Here is a 13803-nt window from a genome sequence, read left to right on the forward strand (position 1 = left end):
GAAGGAGTCCACAGGTTCTCATCCTCTGTGGAAACAAAAGCAGAACCTCTTTTCCAAACCAACATATTCTTAGACTCAAATTTTGAAGTCAAGATACCTTTAAAGTATATATGTTGGTTTAGTTTGGCAGCCTGTACAATAAAATGTCTTTCTGTACTTAACTTATTCTCAGTCAAAATTTCAAAAAAAACACACTAGTATACATAATCCAGACTCTCCATATATATTCCATCTTTATATGACTTGTTTTTCTTTACTCTTTTAATGTATGGCTGTCTGTTTCTTTAAAGACTTTGTTTTAATTTTTAAAAAGCCAATTGCTTTTTTTATAACTGTCTATTTTCTTTGTCTTCTCTATCCCAAGTCTATATACATTTATACAACACTGTGACCCGCCTCTACTTCCTGTCCGGTTGTCCCACCTATACTTCCTGCCTGGCTACTGGTCAATCAGTGTTTATTTAAAATATAATTGACAGAATATCGACAATTGTCCCACACCAAGAAAGGACAAACAACTGCAGAGAGACATTGGAATGTTTAAAAAAACTACAGAATTAAATCAGCCACTATACTTTAAAAAGGTACTGGCTCAGAATGGAAATCAGGACATGTGTTACATAGAAGAAGGGTTTTATTTTGTTTCCACAGGAGAAGAAAAGCTATGGATATCATTAAAATTGATAAAAACTCAATTTGAACAAGAGAGACATCTTGATTAGAAGAGGTGACAGTTCATCAAATAGCAAGACCATTTAATCTCAACTAACACATAAAACTAACAAATTCTTTTCATTTGATAAGATTTAACTTGCCAAAATCTCCCTAAAATTAGGGTTGGGGAAGGGTTTTATTTCTGTCTTTTAGGGAGAATAAAGGTATCCAGCTAAGGAATCTGAAGACCACTGAACAAATGAGACATCTGAAGAAAAAGGACAAATCATCCAGAAAAAAAATTGTCTCAAGATAAAGAATAAATTGACCTATTTGTATATCACATTTCCAAGAGGATAAAAATTCATAAATCTTCCTAAATGTTTGCTTCTGTTAATGTCTACAGACATATAATACAAATGGTCTTTTTGCAGTCCTGGTCCTTAAAGATTAAAGCTGGCTTTGGAGTTGGGAGTGTGACTCTCTCCTTCTCTAAAGTCAAGCTTGCTTTTTAAAATGAAATCCAAAATCTCTATCTCATGTCCTAAGAGCCACCCAATGTGGAACATAAGAAAAACAAAAATTTAAGGACTAATTTATTGACACTAATCTCATAATTATTTGATTTTATACTGACCCTTTGAAAGCTTTTCTTAAGGTATAAATTTTATATTATTAATGCATATATATACATATATATTCTAAACTTTTTGTCATGATATTGATGGTCATATAGAGTACTAACTAATTCTAGAAAAAGATTTCATCTACCTTCCTATACATAATTTTGGGTTTGAGTCTCTATCGGTTTTCTGCAGTGAACCATGAGCATGCCCAACAGCAACCTTTGAAGTCTCAAAAAGGAGGATAGGGTTCCACAACAACAATTCCTCCAGCACTATGATAACACCACTAAGCTGAAAAACACCACCTAAAGATCAGTTTTGGACTACAAACTGCTCAGAACAATTTTGAGGTGGCTAGCTGAGATGATCCAGTCTAACAGACTACTCTCTCCAAGACTTGAGGCAAGCCCTGCACTTTCCCATTACACAGAAACTGGACAATAAATGATACAGCTACCTCTCCCATGACTTGACAATTAATCAAAATTTTTCTTTTCAGGACACCTTAAAGATTCTGTTGCCCCCCCCCCCCGAGACATCAAGAAGTAATTTATGAATATGGTGCCCACTTTCCCAAGAGGTAAGTGTGGGTGTTTTTTGGTCATTCAATGGGTTATGGATATTTGTCATTGTTTAGGGGAGTTGGTTACAAGTTTTTACTGGATAAGACTAGGAGGAAAATTGAACAAAGGACTTTATATTCACAATTCTTGTTCTGAAAAGAAAAAAATGGATATAGATATAAAAGATAGATTATTGAATATGCTCTGAAAAGAAAAAAAGGAGGATATAGATATAAGATAAAAAGTTAGATTGCATCTAGTTTTAAATGTTTTACATTGGATTGGAATTTTGTATATTGTATACCAATTTTATGTATTGATAAAAATTTGAGAATAATTTTGTTAGAACATACTGTAACATATGTTTCTACTCTTGTTCAAGGTTTTGTACCCATATAACTCATTCAACAATGTAGTACAGATTTCTAGCCCTTGAAAGCTCTTATTATCAGCTGTTTAGGATAATAAGAAAACGCAGTTTCCTAATTAGTCACCTATTACAATCAAACTTGTAGCATATTAGGTATGCTTTCAAAATCAATCATATATTTTAAATAGATAGATTGTCTTCAAAAACTTCAGATATCTACAGAATATGGCATTTAAGATATTTTAAAAACATAGGTTTCTTTTTTATGACAATGAGACATGTCTGCTCGTAGCAGCACCAATATATTTCAGAGAAGATAATGGGCATTGAAGAAACTCCACATGGAGCTTACCATGGGGAAAAAGTCATCCACTAGGCAAGAAAATGCCCTTGCCTCAATTGCTGACAGCATGCTGTTCTAATTGGACAATCAGGATGCAAAAGAATGTGACTGTCAAACACTGTCAAGACAGGGAGGGATAGCCCTTCAGAATATCCTGCTTCACAGAAAAATCTATCCAATATGCTAGGCCTGTAAGCCAAAGATGGATGCCCCAATGTAGCAGAGGAACTTTGGGTGACTGTCCAGGCAACCAGTTGTTTCTGCCATTTCTCACATTTTTTTGGAAGTCGCTTGCTCACACTTCCTGCTTACTCAGTTAATATTATTTCCTTCTTGGGTCTCTGAGGGAGATGAAGACCATATAGTTATAATTATAATTTTCCTTGTTTGGCTGATGTACAAAGCAAGTTATGATAGAATGTAAATTAGGCATACAACTCTGAACTCAGCAAGATAGGATAGATATGGAGTATTTTCTCTGAATCTATCAAATGCAAATGGACTAGACACTGTTGATGTATTTGTTGCCTGTATATATTGTACATAGTTATTGTACTTATTGTATATAGTTTTTGTTATATTAGTTACAGCCTTTTTATTTTTAGACAAAAGGGGGAAATGTAGTGATATTTCATTTGTATTTTAATAAATAAAGCTTTCCTGAAGACCAGAACACAAAACAGTCACACTAGTCAGCCATACAGGCCAGGCAGTGGTGGTATATGCCTTTAATCCCAACACTAGAGAGGAATATAAGGTGGGATGAGACATGAACTCGCTCTTCTTTCATCTGAAGATTTCCTATAGGTAAGAGCTCTCTAGTGGCTGGGCTGCTTTGCTTCTCTAATCTTCAGGTTGAACCCCAATATGTCTCTGGGATTTTGTTATTAGTGCTACATGTTGGTTGACAGGAGTCCTTATCTGGAGTTTGTTTGACCAGTGAGAAGTGCATTCAAGTCAATTCCCCGAAGCTTACAAAAAAAATTAAGTTCCTAAAATGAGATAAAACTTTTACATGTGTTAGCATTACCATTGCTTTCAATCTGTCCTGAAATCCACATTGTAGGAGAAGCAGTGGACTCACACCCTTGAGTCAGAGTAAAAGCTTGGGATCCCAAAAATGATTTTGGGTTAAGAGCATGAACACTCTTTCTTCTATCCAGACAGCTGGGTATATACAGATTAAATGGATGCTTTTAGCACAATGAGAAGTCCTTATCTAGAAAAAAAACCAAAGGAGTTTTAAACTTTTGAGCTTGTTACTATGGTAATAGTAGTTAGTGCTTCACAATGGCATAGAGAGGGGCTGGAGAGATGGCTCAGAGGTTAAGAGCATTGATTGTTCTTCCAGAGGTCCTGAGTTCAATTCCCAGCAACCACATGGTGGCGCACAACCATCTGTAATGAAATCTGGTGCCCTCTTCTGGCCTGCAGGCATACATGCAAACAGAACACTATATAAAATAAATAAATCTAAAAAAAAAAAAAAGAACTTAAAAATAAAACTCTTTCTGCTTAAAAAAACAATGGCATAGAAAGGGAAAGGAACATGAAACTTTCTTTTTTACATATCTTAAATCACTTTCTTATACCTGTACAAATTCTCTTTGGATGGATGCCTTGTTTAGCCTAGATATAGTAGGGAGGGCCTTGGACCTTCCCCAAAGCAATGTGCCTTAGCCTCCCTGAGGAGTGGATGGGGAAGTGGGGTGAGGGAGTAGGTGAAGAAAATGGGAGGAAGGGAGTGGGTGGGATTGGTATGTAAAATGAAAAAATATAGTTTGTTTTCTTTTAAAAATAATAAAAGAAATTTTAAAATATCTATTTCTTAAGTAAGAGTTGAATCTAAGCTACATATACAGTATAGTCTAAACATAAGCTGAATTACATATGCATCCATGTAAAAAATTTTAATTATAAGCCTTTTGTTATAAATTTCAAGCCAAATTTTTTATAGATTTTTTTTCTAACCATACCCAATGAACTTACAAATTCTGAGATAGAGTTCACAGCATAGTCTTAAAAGATTTTGAGAGAGCAGATCACAGAGAAATCATAGAGATAAAAGATTTTTTAAGAGTGGAAAGTAGAACCTTGGAGATAAGAGACACTTGGAAGTGTAGAGCAGAGCAAGTGAAGATATGAGAAATTTGGGGGGCAATTGTTACGATTTGAGAGAATTTGGAAATCAAGTATGCCAGTTTGGGGCCACTGATTTGTACTGAGGCCCTACTGTTGTAATAAAATCTGAGTCTGTGGAGGAAGAGAAAGAACACAAGACTAGGTGTGAAGGGTGTGTTCCTATGAGTGCCAGGAGGGACCTCAGAGTGGGAGCTATGGGGCGGCAGGCAGGAGCTGAGAGATAGTGTAGGGCCTGCGGTTCCTAGGAAAGGTAAGGGAAAGCCAGCAGAGCTGAAGTGAACAAAGTGTCATTGTAACAAGAATTTCCACTCAGGGAGTCCCCAAGTGGAATAGGAAACTTGTCAGAGAGAAAAATGTTTTAAATCACAGAGGAAAAAGTATAATTGGTTGTTTTTTACTCTTTACTCTTTTGGGGTCCCATCACCCAGCTGCCAAATAAATACACACAGAGAGACTTAGTCTTGATTATGAATGTCCAGCCTTAGCGTGGCTTATTTCTAGCCAGTTTTTCTTAACTTAAATTGCCCTGTCTATCTTTTGCCTCTGGGCATTTACCTTTCTCTATTTCTGTACACCTTTCTTTACTTCTTACTAAGTGGCTGGCTGTGTAACTAGTCGGCTGGCCCCTTGAGTCCTCCTCCTTCTCTCACTCCTTGATCTCTTTTCTTATTCTCTCTGCCTGACCGCCCCACCTATCCTTTCTCCTTCCTACCTATTGGCTGTTCAGCTCTTTATTAAACCAATCAGGTGTTTTAAACAGGCAAAGAAACACAGCTTCACAGAGTTAAACAAATGCAACGTAAAAGAATACGAAACATCTTCACATCACTGAACGAATGTTTCACAGCATAAACAAACGTAGCACATCTTAAAATAATATTCTACAACAGAAAGGCATCCAGCCTCCTTGTGATCGGAGCCCAGTGGGGGCAAGAGGAGCTTCCGAGCACACCAGTGTGATTTCCATAGTAAAAGGAGACAAAACAGGGAGCTCCACAGTGGCACTTATCCAGTAGAGGAGACGAGGGAGAGAGCAGAAGGAAAAGAAGTACAGATGGATGTAGCAGGCCAGAGGCATAGTAGGCTGCAGGGGCCAGAGAAACACATAAGTGCCCACATGGAGGACAGAGCAGGGCAGAGCCCAGAGAGACGCTCAGATGGGAGACAAATAGTGAGAAAAACAAGTAGAGGAAGCAGCTGCTGAACAATTGAACTCTCGATATTGGAACCAAATTTTGTGGGCAGCGGAAGTCAGCAGAAACAAATGAGCCATACATACCCTGTAAGAGTCTAATCAGCAGCTTGGTTTGGAGTGGCTGAGTTCCTTGGAAGGGAACTCGTTTATACCATTCCTGGGTTTCAGCATCGGATGAATGAAGAAAGACACACAAAAAAAGGACATGACTGCTTATAATGGAGGAGCAAGTTTATTATAGACAAGAGGGAGAGCATAGTCAGAGGCAGAGACATCCGGGAGCCAGGCCATATGAGAAGAGGGGAGAGGAACAGAACCAAGAGGCCATAAGAGTAAAGGGTAGACCATAGTGCCAGGTAATTATATAGGGAAAGGCAGCTTGGGGAGAGAAGCCCAAATACCTGGGCTGGAGTTTAGGGTAGGGAGTGGGGCATGGCAGTCAGGAGGACCATGTAACAGGGAGGGACTGAAAGATGCTGGGAGAACCTGGCAACCCAGTCTGTTTTGATATGTTAAGAAGGTACCTCAGTCACGTGCATTTGAATTCTAACAAGCATATAGGGGTGATGCTAAAATTCTAGACCAGGGAATATGCTTACATGTATTGAAAAGGTCATATAAGTAAGTAATAACTCTTCTGAAACTCTACCTGAATTCATCACTTTCACAGAAGTCAACCCAAAATGTTGTATCTTTTTTTTAATTGAAAATATTCTTCTCTCACAATACACAACAACCACAATTTCCCCGCCCTCCCTTCCTCCTAGTTCTTCACCCCCATCTCTCCTCCTCCAGATATATTCCACCTGTCTCCTCTTCACAAAAGAGCAGACCTCCAAGAGACAACAGTCAAACAGGACAAGAAATAATAAGACAAGGCGAGAGCCCTGATACTGAGGCTAGACAAGGCAATCCATTAGGAGGAAGAGAGTCTCAAGAGCAGGTTAAAGAGCCAGAGATACACCCACTCGTACTGCTTGGAGTCTCACAAGAATACCAAGCTAACAGCCATAACATATGTGCAGAGGGCATGATGCAGACCCATCTGGTCCTGTGCTTGCCATTTCCGTCTCTGTGAGTCCACGTGAGGCCACGTGAGCTTGTGTAAGCCCATGCGAGCCCTGCTTAGTTTAGAGGGGTATGTCCTCCATCTCCTCTAATTCCTAGTCTTTCTTCACACTGCTCCACAGGGCGCCTCAACCTCTGAGGAGAGGGGCCTGATAGAGACCTCTGACTTAGACTCTTTCTCCTCATATGTGGCTGTGAGTCTCTGCACCTCCTCCATCTGCCGCCCGAGGCAGCCTCTCTGGTGATGACCAGACAAGGTAGCAATCCCAGGTCTCTGTGCTAGCCAGTCTCTGGTTCCTGGCCATCCAGGCAGTGTAGGGCATGGGCTCCCTCTCCTGGTATGGGCCTCAAGTCAAACCAAACATTAATTGGCTACTCCCCCAAATTCTGCCCCACAAAATATTCTCCATCCATTTTTACTCAAACAGAATCACATCCAACAATCAGGTTAAGCCCGATGTGGTAGCTCACGTTATCCCAGTGTCAGAAGGCTGAGGTGTGAGGACCACCAAGTTCCAGGCCAGGCCGGACTACACAGCAAGACCTTGTCTCAAAAATAAAATAAAATGATAAATGCCATCTGGTTTAGACATTTCTGAGCTTGGTTTACGGCTGGAGATTTTGTTGTCAGTAGCTACTGATGCTCTTGATTCAGGACCAGGTGACGGAAAGGGACACAACAGTTTGCCTGCACTTCCTAAAACACACTATTATTAAATACGGAACAAACTATGAAAGAGCGGTGGGAATAAGGAGGGCCCCTGCATCATCCAGTGAACACCAAACATTCCATTATTTGTTGTCATTGAAAGAAGTGAAGCTTGCCCACGCTGATTTATCCAATAAACCCCGTAAGCTGCATGCGCTCTCACCCTGAAACTAGAAATCCTACTTCTGGGAAGGTCCATTTCTTCTTTGCCTATTACTGTCATCTAAGAACCAGTCCTATAGCTTTAGGTGATCAAAAAACTCGTAAATTTTCACCAGAATCATGGACTCATCAAGCCTTTCCTTAAAGGATGGTTCTTCTCGTGACCACTGACCTCCTAGTGAATGCATTAACCTTAAAGATGGCGGGTGCAGCAGGACGAAGACTTCGGGGAGACCAGGTCTGCAGCCCACCACACATCCACCCACAATGCACCTTGCCAATCCCCTCTCCACCTCATCTCTACTCATTTTCAACACAGGATATTCTTCAACTCATCACGGTCCCCTTCCCGGCCACCATAGTGATGCTTGCATCAATCCCTTTCCTCAGAAACTCCACCTACATAACAGCCCCAGGAGTCTGTTCTCATGTTAAGTCTCTTTCTGGGCCAAAGACGGCTCAGTTCCCACAGCCCTTCCCCACAGCGGTCCTTCTATCAGGGGCAGCATAGAAATAGCATATTCTTGTCACCGCACTGAAAGCAAACACCAAAGAGACAGGCTAACTGAACTTCTGCCTCACCTTGTACAACTCAAAATTGCTGGGATGAAACCAGTATAGTCTTAAGATCTCAGTAATCATTGATAAAAAAATAAAAGTCATCTGCTTCAAGTTATAAAAACAATTTTAATGCAGACAGTCAATAAGGCATCTTTTGCATTGCTCGCAAAATTTCATCTCTTTCTGCTGCTGTAGGCATAGATGGCTCAACTCCATTTTGTCTTCTTTGGATCATGACAGAATTCTGTGTATAGGCATAAAAGAAAACATCAAAATCAGTCATGTATTAAATGGCAATAACTTGCCAGTAATTTTCCATTGTTTCTTCAAAAAAAAAAATTCTAAAACCTAAGGGTTTCCCTCCCTCCACTCCCAAGATAGGGTTTCTCTGTGTAGCTTTAGAACTTGTCCTGGAACTAGCTCTGTAGGCCAGCCTGGCCTTGAACTCACAGAGATCCGCCTGCCTCGGTTTCCCAAGTGCTGGGTGAAACCAAAGTTTTAAAACTCCAAAACCTACTTCTAGAACTCTGGATGTTTCAATCTACTAACATTTACTGGCACTGAAGTGATTGTCCCCACAGAAAACATCAGCAGGAGTGGGGTAGGAACAGGCCATGAAGCACATACACAAGAGTGTATACAGTTCACCTACAAAAGCTAGGCATGATTAAATGAGACTAATTATCAGAAAAAGAAAAGGAAGGAACTGGCTATGGTTCTCAAGGAAACAAATGAATTATCAACGTATTAATTACATTTTAACACTGTGATTGCTGTGGGAAAAGAGACAGAAACAAAAGTCTAAGGAGATGTATGATATCAGGGTAAACTATACTTTCTCCTCCTCTCCAGGAAACACAAATTTATAACAATGTTGTTTTATGATTACAGATACTTCCTTAGGAAGACTTATTTATATTGAAACTTACACTAGAATGAAACAGTCTCTCAAGGACCCCATAGTGTTGAAATACTACACGGGAGGTAAGGTTGGAGGTTAAATTTCCCTCCAGCCATTATTGGAAAGAATATGGGTTATTGATTGATATCAGCTTCAATCAAGAGCCAAGAGCAGAGTTTTACCAGAAGCGTGCCAAAGTGGGCTTACCCAGAATCGCCGGCAGTTTTTGTACTTCAAGAAGTAATTTGAACATCTTTCCCTGTCATAGTTATTTTCATCCATACATCTGGTAGAAGCATCAGATTCCTTAAATATGTAAGAGAGTCGTCATTTAAAATGTGGAATGTGATCTAAAAAAGACCCAAACACAAAGGCTTCCCCTCTGAGCAGATGGGAAATGGTTTATTTTTGTTCATATTTTAGTGGGTAGACTTATAAAACCCAAATAATATAGCCAACTATTTCAAAAGTCACTCAACTTAAAAAGACATCTTTTTTTCCAGTCCGGGCCAGTTTTCTAAGTACCTGATCACACGAGTCTGAGCCAAAGCACTGACTGTGGTCATTTGTCCCAGAAGCTGAAGCAAGATCTACCATGCGGAGCATTGCTTCACAGCAAGTGGGAGAAACCTGTCTCCCAGCTCACGGCGTGCTCCTGGCTTTCCCCAATTTTCATTTTGACTTGATGTTTGATCTTAACGCTCATTTTGAGATTCCAAGTAAATTGCACAAGTAAGTGATCTACATCAAGGCAACCTAAATTAACAGCATTCATCTAGATGCATTTTTGGCTATCGTTCACTCCATTACGCAAGTGAACTGTTACATATGCAGTTTTAATAGTTATCATTAATGTGACTTCAAAAAGAAAGTTAGCAGCACAGGGCCACGTGTTTGAAATGAAGTCGGTAGCACTGGTAATTAAACTTAAGCTGTCTGAACTAGAAGCGGTTTGGACAACAAGCTTCAAAAAAAAAAAAGGTATGGCTATGAGAAGTTATCAAAATAAAGTTTCCAATAGGCAGGCAATCGGTTTCACCATTCTAAGAAATATAACTTATCTAAACAATATTTGCATACTTAATAAAGTTGTTGGAAACAAAAAATACAGACCAATGGATATATACTGTATAGTGTGCATGTATGAAAAGTCCATACAGAATGGTGTGTTAGTGCTCCGCATGGCAACAATATGATGACATTTATATTGTATTTCTCACGAGTGGCAAGGACACAACAGAGTGTTACAAGTTATACCCAATTAATGTGAACAAAAGGTTATTATTTCAACACAATGTTGTTTTTAAGATACCTTTGTGAGAACCATTAAGCTTAAAATAAGCTAATTGTACCGTCACCCTATGACTCAGCCAGGCTGTCTCAGATTAAATAACTGTTGTGATTAAAATCATTGTTTTTAAGAGTTTGCTGTGTTGTACCACGTTTAGGTTTCAAGATTTTCCTTGGCATTACATATGCTGGCCAAGCTTACAGTGACAACCAAACGCGGCTTACTTCACAACTAAGCAAAACTGAAGAAAAGAGTCTTTGTTAGCTACATTTTGGTCATTTTTAAATGTCATAGTGAAATAAAATACACTGGCCAGGAATACCTTTTTCATAGAATATACTTTATTCAATAACTGTCTGAAACAAATGCCAACAAAATTAAGAGCGGTTTTCCCAAGTTAACACTCACGACAATGAAAAACAAACCACCCTACCGACAAGCAAGGGTTTATGTCAGGGTCCCTCAGGCGCCGTGTGACCAGGGGCATCTTGTCTTCTCACTGAAGGCACGTGGGAGAAAAACAGATCAGAAGGAAATGACCAGAAAATGTCACAAGCATGGAAAACTTAACTCTCTAAGCAGAAGGTACTTTAGTAAACAACAGAGCACAGTGAGTATCTCTAAAAGCCAAGCTACTGCTCGGTTAGCGCTCCAATGCAGAGTTTTCTTCCAGCGCTACCTCTACTTCAATGCAACTCCCCTGGGCTGGAGGAAGTCAGGGAATGCTACTGTGGCTCAGTAATTTTCCAACTGGAATCTTAGACACACAGTTCTGCAAGAAGTCTGGATTGATTAAAGACAGCACACTTCCCTGAGAGCCAGTCAGCTATCCCAAGCAGAGGACCACACTTCAGGAAGTAAGGCTATCTATCGGTCATGGCTCAGGACAACGGCTCCTCAGACTCCAGTTCATGGGAAACTGGTGACAATTCTCTTCAAAGAAAATAGCAGTAGTCACAGCTATTTCAGAGTGATCTTTATTTGTTTCAATATTTTGATATGGCATTAATACACAGCCCATCATCTTTGAAAAATATCCCTGTACTAAGCATAAGGCGCTGATGTGGCATACGTGTCCAAATCCTGCCCAACTTTAATCATTTTTCTACCTAAAAATCAAAGTAGATTCCAGAGAAACAAGACAGTATGAAGTTCACAATGCCACTGAATTTAAAACAAACAAACAAACAAACAAAAAAACATGTATGGGTATTTTCAGAAGTCAGAATTTTTGTATGAAACGTGACAAAAACGTTCAAAGAAATAATATATCTTCAGAAAAAGTAATTGAAGGCCCTGAACTCCAGACAAGTGAATGTATTCTCAGTCAATGGTCACCCTATCCAGTTCCTTCTATACTGAGAAACAGCCGGATGTCTAGGCTAAAGGAGTCCAACTCTTCCGTGGGATAGAAAGGATGGTTCTGATTCTTCTTCAGTTCTTTAACTTTCAATAATTACCAAATAATTATTTTATTTCATGACCTTCATTGAAAATATCCAGCCAATAGAAGCATCTTGACAGAAACTCAGTACAGAGTCCAACTGTATCTAGAAGCTTTTCCTCCTCGGAGGGCAGAATTTTATACAATTGTCTCTTCCTAAGAGAAGTAACGGGACTAAGGAAATTTACCACCTTCTCTTTCATATCTATCCTGTCATGTCTTCACAGAACTCTGCTTGATTCTTCATACACCAGGTATATAACAATCTCAGCAACAATCAGACACAAATAGAACTCAAACTATGTCCTAACCACAAAGGGATTCTGTTCTATGTCAGTATCATCTGCCAGAAAAAATCTTTAAAAATACCTACACAACACAGGCATCAAATTTGCTACTTCGAGCTATTCCCATTTCATTGTCTTTTATTCTGGATTCTAAACACAAGTCACTTTAAACATGGATTTCTGAATGCCTCCTCCTTCACATGAATCCTGTGTGAACTGTTCAGGAAGAGGATATGTCAGTTTACACGGAGTGCTTCTGAAGGGCGAGATGGAGTGCCCTGCTGAAGAGGCCTTATCTGCTTACTCTTTGAAGATTCAGGAGTGAACAACTGTTACAACGCTCTACTACTTCCAAGTGGATGGATATTCAGAAAGAAAGAAAGAAAATCAAAGGTTTGAGGGAAGGTTGCAAACCTACAGCACACGTGAGGAATAACTCTAAGATCTACTCTAAGGGGCAAACTGCTTACCAAAAAGAGTTCCTGATGTCGGATTCCCACTCTCCTCGTAGCTTTGATCCGTGGTGGGGGAAGGGAGCGTTACTGAACACGTCCAGGCCCCTAGGCTGCTCAGAGTCTGGTCTGAGAGCTAAATCCGGAAGCAGAAACACACCACGCTGTAAACCTGGGTACAGAGGATCAGGGACATAAAGTCAAAGTACACACCACCCCGAGAACTGGGAGATCGGAGGAGAGCCCAACGCACGCGACTCCCGGACCGCATCGCCTTCCGGGGTGTCGCTCCGCAGTGTCCGACTGTGGACACCGGGCACAGGTGAACACGACACGGGGGCTGGGAAGTGGGGGGGGGGGGGCGGGCAGCAGAGCGCGGGGACCCGGGGAGGGCAGGGCAGAGAGTGACACTATCCGGGGTGTCCAGACCTGCATGGGGTCACCTTCCGCTGCCCTAGCCGGACGGATCGCGTAGCGCGAGCAGCGACAGCGGGGCACGCCGGAGACGATGTGGCGCCGCGAACTAGGGTCGGGCTCCTCGGCTAGTGTGGTCCGGGGCCTGCGGTGGAGGGAAGGAGGGGCCGGAGACCACTCACCACCGGTCGCAACTCCGCCAGCACCCGAGCCGGCTCCAGCTCCAAACACGTCAGTGGCTCACGCAGCAGGACCTTAAGTAGCGCGCACCCCAACATGCTGCCCCCGCGCCCCCCGTTTCGGCTCGTCCAATCCGCGCGCGCCGCCGCCAGATTGACAGGCGCGCGGGACTCTGCGCGGTGGGGGCGGGCGCTGTTCGCTCCGCCCCCGGGCGGTGGGAGGAGAGCCCAGGCAGGGGGAGTGGGTGGGGCGGTGTGAGACCCCGCCCTCGCTCCGCCCCACCGCGCCCCCCGCCCTACAGCCTCGCTCTTAACACTTCTGCCTGACGGGCAGCCCCACAACCAATGGATCTGCCGGAACCCGGCGGCGGCCTCACGGATTGGCCGGACCTGGGGCGGAGCGGGCGGGGGGCGGGCCCCGCGGCGGGCGGGGGCCAGGGCG

General features: G+C 41.7%; 1 protein-coding gene across 4 annotated transcripts; it reads right to left on the reverse strand.

Moving 5' to 3' along the window:
* Nucleotides 1-8499: 8499 nt before the first annotated feature.
* Nucleotides 8500-13496, reverse strand: Chchd7 (coiled-coil-helix-coiled-coil-helix domain containing 7). Of its 4 annotated transcripts, none has more exons than XM_048420361.2 (5): nt 13365-13496; nt 12787-12940; nt 11019-11084; nt 9502-9600; nt 8500-8637 (listed from the first exon to the last, which is right to left on the reverse strand). In XM_048420361.2, the coding sequence occupies exons 3-5, from the start codon at nt 11070-11072 to the stop codon at nt 8533-8535; spliced, it is 258 nt and encodes an 85-aa protein (XP_048276318.1). In that variant the 5' UTR covers nt 11073-11084; nt 12787-12940; nt 13365-13496; the 3' UTR covers nt 8500-8532. The 4 variants fall into 4 exon arrangements, with proteins under 4 accessions (XP_048276318.1, XP_048276317.1, XP_087753211.1 ...); XM_048420360.2 differs by having other exon boundaries at nt 12787-12904; nt 13365-13486; XM_087897085.1 differs by lacking the exon at nt 13365-13496 and adding an exon at nt 13198-13358 and having other exon boundaries at nt 12787-12904.
* Nucleotides 13497-13803: the final 307 nt, after the last annotated feature.

Source organism: Myodes glareolus, chromosome 16 (assembly GCF_982192425.1).
Source record: "Myodes glareolus chromosome 16, mMyoGla1.1, whole genome shotgun sequence".
Lineage (NCBI taxonomy): Eukaryota > Metazoa > Chordata > Mammalia > Rodentia > Cricetidae > Myodes > Myodes glareolus.